At 35.9% G+C, this 12,556-nt stretch overlaps 1 protein-coding gene across 1 annotated transcript in view; it reads right to left on the bottom strand.

Moving 5' to 3' along the window:
* Positions 1-10,660, bottom strand: part of Vps53 (vacuolar protein sorting 53) — a 47,129-nt gene extending 36,469 nt beyond the window's left edge. Inside the window, exons 1-4 of the mRNA XM_083128508.1 lie at positions 10,427-10,660; positions 7,141-7,326; positions 3,312-3,526; positions 1,254-1,374 (exon numbers count right to left, since the gene is read on the bottom strand). Of these exons, the coding sequence (XP_082984634.1) occupies positions 1,254-1,374; positions 3,312-3,526; positions 7,141-7,326; positions 10,427-10,516 (612 nt within the window). The 5' untranslated portion in view covers positions 10,517-10,660. The remainder of the gene's footprint in view (positions 1-1,253; positions 1,375-3,311; positions 3,527-7,140; positions 7,327-10,426) is intronic.
* Positions 10,661-12,556: the final 1,896 nt, after the last annotated feature.

Raw genomic sequence — 12,556 nt, 5'->3', positions numbered from 1 at the left:
CTCACCATTAAAGTCAACAAGGAAAAGATCTGCTGAACTTGGTATCCCCCAATCAAGCATTCAAACCTTTATGAAAAAGGACCTTGGAGTTAAAGCATTGAGGCCTGCTTTTGTGAATAAACTGAGTGATGCTGATAGAGAAAATAGGAAAGTGGCGTGGAATGAGTTACTGTGAATCTTCAGTACGATCCCTTCTCGAGGGAAAGTTATGTTCATGGACAAGTGCGCAATTTACCGTTCGAGTAAGGCGCGAATGTTTTCTTTTGGTCGAAAGAGAATCCTCATTATTATGAGGAAATTGAATTCAACACTCTGCATGTCATGAAACGGGCAGCACTTAATGCATGTCATGTTATTAGACCATACTTCTTTGATGGGCCGGTAAACCATATCTGAATATGTTATAACAATGGTTTATACCAAAACTTGACATGAACTTGGAATCAGAGATGAGGTTTGGTTTCAACAAGATGGGTCTCTGGCTCATTATGCCCTCTGTGTGCGTGCACATCTCAATGATACTTTTCCTAACAAATGGATAGGTCGTGGTTCTGAAATATCCCCGGCACCTATGCAATGGCCCGCAAGAAGTCTGGACTTGACAACATGTGATAATGATACATAAAGGACATTGTGTCGAAACAAAGTTATAATTCCAATGATGAGTTGAGGGCAGCTGTTACAGCATCATTTGGAACAATAACCCCTGCTATGTTGCGAAAAATGTATGACAGAACATGGCGTCGCATAATATTATGCTGGGAGAATGAAGGACAGCACACAGATACACTAGACACATAAAATATGTGAATGGGTAGGGACTTACGGGCCACCCTGTATTTCAATTTTTACATAAATTAACCCCAGCAACATCTATTGAACTCTAAAACCAGATTTGCAATTCTTGCCGAAAACAATTAGGGTGCTCTGATAATATAACTATAGTAGATAATGATGGATGTCATTTTATATTTGCTGGCCCCTGTGGCAGAGTGGTTAGCACATCACGCTACGAGACTAGGAGTTCTGGGTTCGAATCCTGACCAGGGCATGGGTGTTTGTGAGTGTCCATTCATCAATTTCATCATGTCATCACTCATCACCATCTTCGCAAATTAGAAAAAAGTGGCACAAAAAGCGAAGTAAAATAAACTAAATCAAACCAAAAAAAATCAAATCATTTCAGATTCGACTTTAAATTGTGACATTGACTAGTTTCTACAATACAAAATACTTCAGCATTGATTTTTTACCTGTTCTGCCAGATGTTTGATTTGTGGGATATCCATATAATTACTAAAATGGTCCATTACATTCATTATGCCTTGCAATGGCATTACAATGGCCCCATACTGTCGTCTTCTAATTAATGATCTAGAAAAAAGACAGGAAATGAAAGGAACAGATACTATGGAACACTTGGGAGTCACTTCACAACACAATGAACAAAAAATTATGTTCTTGTTACAGATTCCAATACAAATAGTGAAGCTGAGCCGATAGGTATCGAAAGTACTTTTCCAGTCCGGATATCTCAAGGTATCTGCAAAAATACCATGCAACACTTTTGCAGGGTCAAAATATCCTACAATTATGCAAAATATACCGGGTTATCCATTTGGGTATGGCTAAAATACAACATTAATAGAAACGTAAATGTAGTAGGAAAATTTTTGTGGTTTCGTGCGTGAAACATGGGAGTTTTGCTGTACAGTGTTGGTAACATGGGAGTTTTGCTGTACTGTGTTGGAAACAATGAAGTTTGAACTGATTCGTTATTGTTAAATAGGCATTTACGAACTAGCAATGGGCTAAATGTGTCCTTTGGTATGCTAAGTGTGAGAGTGTTACAAAAGTCCAACGAGGATTTCGTCGCCAGTATGGTGTGCGTAAAGTACCAAAATACGATTCCATATTGTTGTCATATCGAACATTTGAAGAAACATAGACAGAATCATCCCAGAGATGTTACACCAGACGTGGAATGAATTGAATCACAGTTATGAGTTGTGCAGAGTTCCCAATGGAGGCCATGTAGAAAACTGAAAACTGTACCAAACTGTTAGTAGTGTATAAAAATAAAAACTCCACCTTTCAGTCTTTTGTATACAATATTTCAGGTAATTACATTTGACCAAAAAAATTCACATCCATTTTATTTTATCCATACCCAAACTGATCACTCTGTACAATTTTATTTTACTTTTTCTTTTTTTTTTTTTTTTTGCAAACATAAGAGAAATCATATTCTGGTTGTGAAAAATTACGCATATTACAGACTGATATGCTATAATTCTAATGAAAACTATACATTAAAATTTGTAGATATTCTGAACTACTTCAAATTGTAGTAATTTCAAAGAATTAGCATCAGTATGAATGGGAATCGGTAAGACTATCGGCACTGATCCCAGTCATCATCATCCTTCGCCGTTTTCTGCCTCTGGCTGGGTCAGCTTAGAAGTGATGAATCTTCATTTTTTCATGATCTTCCACCACTTGTCCCTTTCCAAGGTGTTCCAATCTTGACCTCTTCTCCTAACACTCTCCGCTATCTGCTCTTTCCACTGACATCTTGGTCTCCCCCTTGGCCTTATTCCCACTCCCTGTGCATTATAAGCTCTTACTGGCAGTCTTTCTGTGTCCAAACCATCTCATCTGTGCCTAATCTATTTTGTTCTGAAGCTTCACCACCCTCACTGTCTGTCGGATCTCCTCATATTCCTTATTCTATTACCTCCTAGTTTTTCCCACCGTACTCCTTGAAAACTTCATCTCCACTGCCTGCATCTTTCTTTATTGATCCTGGTATTGGGTCAAAATTGTATCGGCTCAGTGCTAATCAATTCGTATTCTCACAATCTTGCCTGATACAGGCCTTAATTAAACATAAAAAGTAGGGTTGAGTCATTTCTACTTTGAACTGATACTGATGCTTGAAAATTATAATAATTAAAGTTGTTCAAAATATTGATTAATGTTAGTAAGAATTGCTTTCCCAATTATAATTAATATATAGGAGTTTTGCTTTAAAATATCCAAGAATTACATCAGAATACTAAAAGAAATCTTATAAAATCATCAAATACACTATTTCCACACAATAATGGTGCAAAATAAATGGAAACTTTTAATTGTGCATAATTTCCACGACAATTAAACTCTGTGAAAGTGTCGCACAACATTTCAGCAGACCCTCCGAATAAACAAAAATTGCAAAAAAAAAAATATCCGTAAGGTTTCAGTTAATATAACTCCACTGATACTTTCCGACATCAGTTCAGCCCTATTAAGTATGTCACAGTACTTACTGCAAATCATCCACACCTCCAACTAGCATATGCAGATGGTTCAATGTCGTAATAGCTGCTGTCAGATTCTTCTTTGCACAGTCCAACTGCTTTATATCTCGTGTAATCTCTTTCACCATTTCTTCCGACTGTTCCGATTTTGCTTTGATGTCTTTAATGTGAATGAAAAGTCTTGTTATAGCTTTCTGCGCCTCTTCAAGAGCTGCCCTGCCATCCTTGGAACACAAATAAGATTCCATTACACAATTAGTTATGAAAAAAAAAAAACATTTAAATGCAATGTCACTGTTCATACTATTTTATTCCAAAACACATTTAAATGCAATGTCACTGTTCATACTATTTTATTCCAAAACACATTAATTAAACATACAGCTTAACTTACTTTCACACTGCATATATGTTTCTATTTTCTTAATTAACCCTAGCTTACTCATGGCATATGAGAACCTTACTTATCTAAGGGGTAATTCCATACAAAAAGGGACAAAATAAACAATTTATGAAAATACATCTAGTGAAATGTTATCTGTATGGATAAATAGTATACTTTCTATAGTTGTTTGGCAACAGTGTAAAATTACCCAGCATTCCCTACTTTCCAGATGGCAGTTATAAAAATTTCCCTGTAAAGTGACTGCTGGTTTCCAAGAGAATTTCTTTATCAGGTATTTGTTTTTTCATTTAATACATAATGATATTTAGTATTTAGACTTTACCAAGTTAATTGATGGCTAATTTGATTCAAAATTTAGTGATGTGATATATAATATTTATCAGAAGTTATCTAATTTAGCAGGTTCTTGTAGGTAGACTAGCTTGTAACTTAATTGACCAAAAAAGATATAAGTTTTTGTCCTGATAATAGCAATGAAAATATTTAGCTAAAAAATTATTATCTCTTAGTAGGCTGTAAGTGAGTGCTGAAAACAGAAAGCTGAACGTGTGTAATGTAAGTGACCAGTACTTTTGCAACTTAAGTGACTATTGTTGTACAAATAAATTGCTGTTTAAAATGATATGAGCCTTCTATCTGCACAGGGTTTAGTTTAATTAATATTAAAAACTAAGATCACACTTTTAGGTTATCATGAAATTGTTTTGATAGTGACCATTTACTGTAACGTAAGTGAATATTATTTTGTTCTTTCTCTTCTTACACATGAGTATTTTTAATACCTCAAAATGGTTTTGAGTTCCAAGACACTATATCTAAGTTGACACAAAGTTATATTTTTCAAATTGTAAAAACAGAACAGGAATAAAATTGCAAGTTTATTACTGTCACACTTTGAGTAACGTAAGTGACCGTGTTATTTCATTCTTTTTCATTATACAATGAATAACATTGATCAAATTTGAGTGAGAAAGTTGAATTATAATTTTAATTAAGGTAAGAAAATTTTTAAACTATGGTAAAAGCAGTAAATTATTGTGAAATCACATTTCAAATAATTTTATCTTCTCTGAATATAACATAAGTGACAATGGAATTACCCTAAGGGGGGTTGGGGGCTCACAGGCCCATCCTTTTGTTATCACTAAAATTAAAGAAACCATCTTGTTATGGATGTTTGTTGATTATATAAATAAAGTTATTTATAATAATTAATCAAATTACCATCATTAATAAAAAATAATAACCAATTATTATATGAGTGTCACACATATTTTATCATTCACTAAAACTCACAAAATCGACATTACTTTTTCATCAATGCCTTTTTGTTTATATAGGTGCAGTTACATATTAATTACAATGAATACAAATATTACCAACAAATTGTACACTTGTCACTATAGCATGAATGTCTTGAACACTTGAAAAATCGAGAATAACTAGAGGTGGTCGGCCTGATGGCCCCTCCTCTTCGAGTAAGCTAGGGTTAAACACACGAAGAATATGAAAACAGTGGCTCAAGTTCCAAGAAACCATGATTTTAAGTATTTCTTTCTTCACTTATGAACACCTGTTGTAGAAGTTCAGATTTACAAATAAAGGGTGTTCCAAAATTAATGCAGGATTTAAATTGTGTGACATTTCTTTTCCCGCATGGTTGGCAGCTTTCTGCGAGGTCACATGTTGTAGTAAAAACATTGTGGTTAGTCAATATGGAGCGTTACACGATGGAGGAGTGAGTAATAATTGTTAAATTCATTACAAGTACGGAAAAAGTTGTGGCAGAAATGTATTTGGAGAATCATCTCGCGAAACAGCGAAGTGAAATAGCCACCAAGACCGTGATTTTTTTTTTTTTCCTGTGGATTCATCAAGTCCAAAGTTTATTCTGGGGAAATAAGAATAATTCCTGAATTGAAAGCAAAAAATCAAAAAGTTATTGAGGGCATTATCTGCAGTTTAGCTAAAAAAGTGATCCAGATTTTGGTCAAAAGAATTCGAGGATGTCAGCTGCATCTTGGAGGACATTTGTCAGATATCCTACTCCACATTTAATGGCAATGTATACCCATTCAAATAATGTAATAATTTTGCCAACTCATTTTTTAAATTAAAGGAGCAATTTTACAATACCGGGAATTTCTCCATTTTGTTTGAAATTCGGCATACTCACTAAATTAGGTCTCCTAATCATGAATCTCAAGTTAAAATTTGGCGCTCACGTGTCAAACTTGCAAAATAAGAGGGTCAGTCATCGCAACCGACAATCCACAATTGCTCATTATTTATCGCAAGATTTTCCGTTTCGAATACTTAAAGAACGAAATATATATATTGCTGATATTACTACGACCCTAAAATTTAACTGTGTTTCCTAACCTAACCTAACCACGCGCCAATGGTTCGTGGGGGTAGCGCCAATGGTCCGTGGGGCTAGCCATAATTCAGGAATTTCTATACGTGAGCGCCAAATTTTAAGTGCAGATTCGTGATTAGGAGACCCAAATTAGTAAGTATCCGAAATTTCAAACAAATTGGAGAAATTCCCTGTATTGTTAAATTATACCAAATTAAATCCTGCGTTTCCTTTGTGAAACGTTTTATGTTCTCAAGTAAGACCCCAGTGCAGAATATGGAGACAGATGCAACTGCATTTCAGTTCAGTATGGAAAAGCAATTAGTGGATGGATGAAACAATGGCACTGCACTGACAGTGTTCAAGATAAACAAGAGAGCTGGTGAGAATACCTGATAAGCAGGTTTGACTGAAATTGTTAGACCTCTTCCTCTGGGACTATTTGAATAGAAAGTGCTGAAGAACTGAAGGTGCAAACTAAATAAGTAAAATCAAGCCTGAGATTATTATCATAGTTACGCATAACGTAAGAGTCTGTCAGGCGAAATGTAAATCCAAACGCTGAAAGAATATTGTGCAACAGTGAAATAAATGTTTCCTTTTTCTATTATTTCAGGTTTTATGCTGAATTAAAATAGGTAGTAAAAAAATGGTCCACCCTGTACATAACATTTCAATTTCCATGACCGCTATTATAAATATGATTCTGTCGATACCACTACAAATTTACTCAAAGCAACTCTGATACTGAAAAGTACTGACTCATATTTAAACAATGATATCAGCTGCTGATGATGAAAGTACATACATGTCTTAGTTGTTATACATAATACAAACTTAAACTTCCAGGAAATCAAATAACAATGCAGTGGATCATGCAAAATATGCTGTATTTAATACGTTTCATGGAATTTAGAAAGAAATTCAATATCTATGCGAATATTTCAAAGCCTAACAACATAAAACAATTGTAATTACTCAAATAGAAGTGATCAGCCACAAATAATTACATTCGCAATATTTCGTTAACGTGATATTTTCATCTTCAACTTCTCACAAATAAAATGACTCACCTGCCCAACATTAGTCTGCCCCCTAACTACTGTTCGAATTTCATCATCTATGGATCGGATCTTACATTCCATCTTGCCCACAACCTCATCGATGTTTGATAGTGACTGTTCAGTTGGGAAAAGTGAATTGATATAGTCCACTGTGTTAAAATCAGGCTGATCCAGGGGGTCACTACTTGGCAAAACCTGAAAAGTTAGGAGAAATAGTATTAGCATATAAAACTATTTTGCAGATAAGTTTGTTTTAAGCATGGTGTTGCCTTAGAATATTGACAAACTTCAACAACATGCTTGATGAGGGCTTGCTGTGTGAGGCTACCATCTCTCATAAAAATTACGGCGGTGAGAATAGCATGTCGGACTATCTTCTCCAGGTGCTGAGTAAGCATATGGAACTATTTTCACCAGGTGATGATTTTGATTTGATTTATTTTATTTTACTTTACGTTTTGTGCCTCTTGGCTAATTTGCGAAGATGGGGATGAGTGATGAAATTGATGAATGGACATTCACAAACAACCATGCCCGAGCAGGATTCGAACCTGGGACCAGGTGATGAGAAAAGCTGAAAGTGATATTTTATTATGGTATTAGTAACAAACAAAAACATTTTGCCATGATTTAATGTCCATAGTTACATTTAAAACAACAATTTGTTTGGTACTCCATACACATATCTTTGGGACAATGGCTGCAGAACATTTTAATTCTCCTTTTCTTGCATGGACAGAAGGTGCAGATCTCATGTCTCATCCTTAGCCTCTATTTTGTCTGTAGGCATATACACAAATATAATAATTTCACCATGGACAAATGTAGCAAGTTGTACGTTGCAAAATGGTTTGTCATCCATGGCTTCATAAGTTCAGTGTGGAGTTCATTTCTAAGATGCCACTGTTTCTTTGGTTCATCATTTTTATGACTAGGGGTCAGAAGTTGAAGACCCATAAATTGCCAAAAAAAAGACGTACAAATATTAAAAAAAGGACCTAAAAACGAAAAAAAGGACGTATAAATGTGATCCAAATTAATTAATAATTCCAGTTTTATTTACATATTTAATGAATATGCACGGCACCTCCTTATCTGACTTGAGATCTTTGCACGCGCATCCAAAAATGTTTTTCTCTCGTTTCAAGGATGGTTCAAATATACCGGTATTTATTTATTTCTGTTTTTATTATTTCTTTACTACAGAAAGGATGTTTAAGAGGTGAAGAAACTGACGATGATTCGAATTGAGAATGGGCAGTAAAAACGTAGTTGAAAGGAGGTGAAGTTGCAAAAAAGCCGTAAAGACCTAAAAAAAGGCTAAAAAAGGACCAATAAGCCAAAAAACGCCGAAAAAGGGCAAATAAAACCCACATTTTTGTGGCCTACAATGACCCAAACTGAACATATATTATGTTGGGCCTCGTCTTCCGATACTAGGAAGAAAAAGGACTTTTTTTTAACTTCCGAGTCCTATTTATGACCTTGTTGTGTGTAAATCACAAAACTGTTCACTACAGCAATATTTATCATGTGGTAACAGACACAGAGTAACCATCTTCTTGACTTTCTGCTGCTAGTCATTTGATTACACATTAGTTTCAGTGTGTCCACTGGGCCCTTATTTGAGTTGTAAAACTGAATTATTACAGGTTTCTTGGATGTTGGATAGGGATGATAGATGGATGCTGTGCCATGACTTGTCAAAAGCAGCAAAACCATATTGTGATTTTTTCATTATCGAAAAATAACATAGATATACCAGATTTGCTTACGTTAAAGCTAACGGTTTGTCAGAATGACTACGCAGATAAAATAATACCAAAATTGTTTCAACTGGACAGCGATTCAACACTCTCCCAACAGCTGATGGCCAATTGAAGGTACTGAAGTTCCCAGTGCACCATGTGGTAGAAAGGGTGGAGGAAACCTTTTTGAAATTAGGCATCGGCAATTTGTCGAAGCCTTAGATTCCTATGGTTAATGCTAACAGCCCTAAATCTGACCTGCCAAACCTAACAACAAAAGCATTTAGGAATGTATTCTCTCTTTATACAGATTTCACGTGACATATTAGCAGCAGCAATCCATATCGGAATACCTTGCGGTATTTTCCTAACTCCATGGTGTGCAGAAAAAAAAAACCACTTTCATCCGAACGAAAAAAAAACACAGCGACATAAGCTTGCCAACTAAAGAATGGAATGCATGCATTCATATAACAGGCTAGGCTAAGAGGTAGATCATTTGCATGTGCGTTTAAAACCTGGTGAAAATAACTCGGTAACACTTTACTATACCTGAGACGGATTCCTTCAAATTTACAGGAGAAAGTACTTATGCAAATCATTTTCTGTAGCGTTGTTGATGTTCGGGAATGTAGTTTTGATCCATTTTAATGCGAATGCATGTGGTTTTCTACGAAAATCTATTTCCGACGCGATATTGCTGCTGCCGCCATTTGCTTTCTGCACGAGAGCACAATACACTCTCGTATTGTCCGTATATGCTAAATTGAACGAAAGGAGTGCTAATGGAACCTAACCTAACAGGCCTAACCTAACCTAGTAGGCATACCTCGTCCCCGTGATGGTTCGTGGGGCTATCATGAATTTTTGGGCTAATGTCAATGGTTTTTGGGGCTACCCGTGGATGGTTTGTGGGAAATAAGGAACAACAGTAAGTACTCGTTAATCTAAGAAATATGCATTATTTTCGTTACGAATTCCATTATTTCACCTAAATAAGTGTTCCGGAATGCAGAATAGTACGTTAGCAATTTAAAAAAGTGCGAAAGAAATCATTCCCAGGTGTCTCAGGTATAGTAAAGTAGTACCAATAGCTCAACACCTAGTGTCACCACCTGGTGAAGCTAGTCCCTCTGAAAAATTATTTTATCCTTGCGGTACAAATTCGTGGTTGCCACTGGCATTCATTCATTTTTTTTTCAAATAACATGTCAAATGCGAAAGTACCTACGTCAAGGAAAAAATACGTCACAGAGCGAAACCAAAATAAGTGCAAAGGTGATTTATTTATCAAAATCACATCTAGGAAAATTGGAATCAAACCAGAACTTTAATATAGGGCAGCAGAAGGGCCATCCATTATTATGTGAAAAGTTGTGTTTCTTTTCGTGTAAAAAGCATAATGGCACCTTGAACTATGTTCCGCAATACACAATTGCTAAGTACTTACCAAGCGAAACACAAAATTTCCGATTTTAATGTGTCACCGATATACGGAACAGGTAATAAACTTTTATGGAATTAAAAGAAAACATGTTATAAATTACCTGTTCAATAGCATCTTGAACTTCTGCTGGAAAACTAATGAAAACATTTAAGTCATCCTCCAAGATACTATCTTCTTCCATACTCGCCATTGAAGCTTATGCGTTACCTGATTTAAGAATGAAGTTAAAGGTTATTTTCTGGTTGTAAAAGTAGACTTACATAGAGAAATCATCTTAAATATACAATCACAAAAATTTGCATATTTTTCACCTTCCGACTGCCGTCGAGCGATATTTTCGCACTACGATGTTGTCTTGTTCTCTACAAAGTAGCCAGGGCATGAATCGGGTGAAAGCATTTTTAATCGTCTGAGGTTACTGGTTTTCCATCATCCATGTCGGCAGCGTGGCCGACTTGAGTCCATTTTTACATTCTCATCTGTAACGTATGTGTTATATATAGACGTATTCTCCGAAATCTCATCTTTACATTGATGTACGATACGCATCATAATTTTCTTTCATAACTGCTGTCGTAATAATTAAAGCTACCCTGCTAGGATGACGTCACCCATTGGAGTCCTCGGCTGCGGGCAGCTTAATAACTTGTAAAATCACATAGATTTATCGCCTCACAGAGGCAATTATAACTCTTCGGAAGCAATGTTCACAAGACATATTTCATTTTCGTTGCTTTTATGTCCCTTTTCGAGTTAATCATGGTAAAAGAAATGGATGACATACGGAAGAATGTCTTTGGTTCTTTAACACTATTTCCCTACACTACTACACGTAAGAATGAACAGTGGTCATCGTAACGTGCTAGGAAGCCTAAGGTGACAGTTCGGACCTTCGTAAAGCACAGGTATAGCAATGTGTTCTCCTCAATTTCATCAGTTCATCTTTCATCATCATCGTAGCGACCATACCAAGAGGTAGAAATTCGCCTTAAAATAAACGACTTACATACGTATATTAATATGCGTGTGTGTACCGGCCTCCGTGGCAGAGCACATTGCATTACAACTCCAGGGGTCCCGGATTCGAATCCCGGACTGTGCATGGATGTTTGTGTGTGTCCATTCATTAATTTCATCACTCATTCTCATCTTTGCAATTAGCCAAAAGTGGCAGCAATCAATCATTCTCTCTCTCTCTCTCTCTCTCTCTCTCCTCTCTCTCTCTCTCTCCCTCTCTCCTTGGGTGATCTAAGGTCTGAATTCTTTCCTGCGTTGTCCCCGCATAAAGCGGCTCTGGGCTTCACCCAGCCTCAAATTAATGGGTACATGGGGCAACCCTGGGAGGTAAAAGCGGCCGGTGAGTGGTGCTGATCACATCACCTCCAAAATGGCCGAGATCGAGAATGTGTGTGACCCTACCCCCACATCCCCTAAATGTGCCTTCATGACATGGTGCTATGTATATATGCACAGGGAACTTTACCTTTACCTTCGCATATAATATTCTTTTTCGTATCAAGCTATCTTGCATAAAATGGAAACAAGCGTGTTTCAGACATAATTAACCCAAGATTAGCTTTATTTTTTTTTAAAAAAAAAAACTTTGTTCGCTACTTGCCACAAAATTATGAATTCGATGTTCTACACTCACATTAGGTGCAAAATCATGACCCTCTATCAGTTTAAAGTCTCCTTTCGTGTGTTTGTTTTATTATAGCCCGAAACAATTTTAGTTCATCTTTTAATTCAATAGCCTTCATGTGTTAATATTCTGGCAAGTATTGTACACTTCTCAGACAAAATACCAGATGGCATGTCTTTATGCTTACTAATATCACAAAAGAAATTGAAAAACCTACTATGATGTTCAGGCCCGTAGCCAGGATTTTTTTGAGGAGGCGGGGGCCAAGCCCGAAACCGTGGTTATATCATACACACACACACACACACACACACACACACATTTATATATATATATATATATATATATATATATATATATATATATATATATATATATATACAGGGTGACCTGTAATTAGATGTATTCCCTGAAAGGGGTTAAAGTAGAGGCAATTTGCAATAAATTTGCCCGTATGATACCCCGTCCTCGAATTACTTATGCTTTTTTTCAAAAAAAAAAAAAAATTCCACATAAAAATACGAATTTAGAAAAAACAGCTCATTGTATGGCACATATTTCAGCGTTTTCTGATAACTAACAAATAAG

Source organism: Lepisma saccharinum, chromosome 9, assembly GCF_977018435.1.
Source record: "Lepisma saccharinum chromosome 9, izLepSacc3.1, whole genome shotgun sequence".
Taxonomy (NCBI): domain Eukaryota; kingdom Metazoa; phylum Arthropoda; class Insecta; order Zygentoma; family Lepismatidae; genus Lepisma; species Lepisma saccharinum.
The sequence above is the reverse complement of the archived record's forward strand: the minus strand, read 5'-3'. Positions and strand labels throughout refer to the sequence as shown.